Source organism: Apaloderma vittatum, unplaced genomic scaffold (genome assembly GCF_000703405.1).
Source record: "Apaloderma vittatum isolate BGI_N311 unplaced genomic scaffold, ASM70340v1 scaffold32444, whole genome shotgun sequence".
Taxonomy (NCBI): domain Eukaryota; kingdom Metazoa; phylum Chordata; class Aves; order Trogoniformes; family Trogonidae; genus Apaloderma; species Apaloderma vittatum.
The window spans coordinates 1-294 of record NW_009714943.1 but is presented as its reverse complement, the minus strand read 5'-3'; the positions used below and the strand labels follow the sequence as shown (position 1 = coordinate 294).

At 64.6% G+C, this 294-nt stretch overlaps 1 protein-coding gene across 1 annotated transcript in view; it reads left to right on the top strand.

Moving 5' to 3' along the window:
• GDF3 (growth differentiation factor 3) overlaps positions 1-287 on the top strand; it is a gene marked incomplete at its 3' end in the record, with an annotated part of 1,617 nt that extends 1,330 nt beyond the window's left edge. The window contains exon 2 of the mRNA XM_009868939.1: positions 1-287. This exon is cut by the window's left edge and continues 288 nt beyond it. Within this exon, the coding sequence (XP_009867241.1) occupies positions 1-287 (287 nt within the window).
• Positions 288-294: the final 7 nt, after the last annotated feature.

Sequence of the window (294 nt, the reverse complement as noted above, 5' to 3'; positions counted from 1 at the left end):
AGGACTGTAGAACGTACAGCAGGAACCTGGGCTTGATCCTGGAGATCTCGGTAAGCCGTGGCGCCGGCACATCGACCCTGGCGAGCGAGGGGCCGCAGAGCCTCTGTGCCAGCATCGACTCCTTCCTGGACACCTCCCTGCTGGTGGTGACCCTCAGCCAGCAGCAGTGCAAGGCTTCCAGGAGGAGGAGAAGCGCTCGCCCCGCTCCCGTCACGTCGAGCGATCTCTGCAAGCCTCGGCGGCTTTACGTCAGCTTCAGCGATGTGGGCTGGCGGAAATGGGTGATGGCCCCGC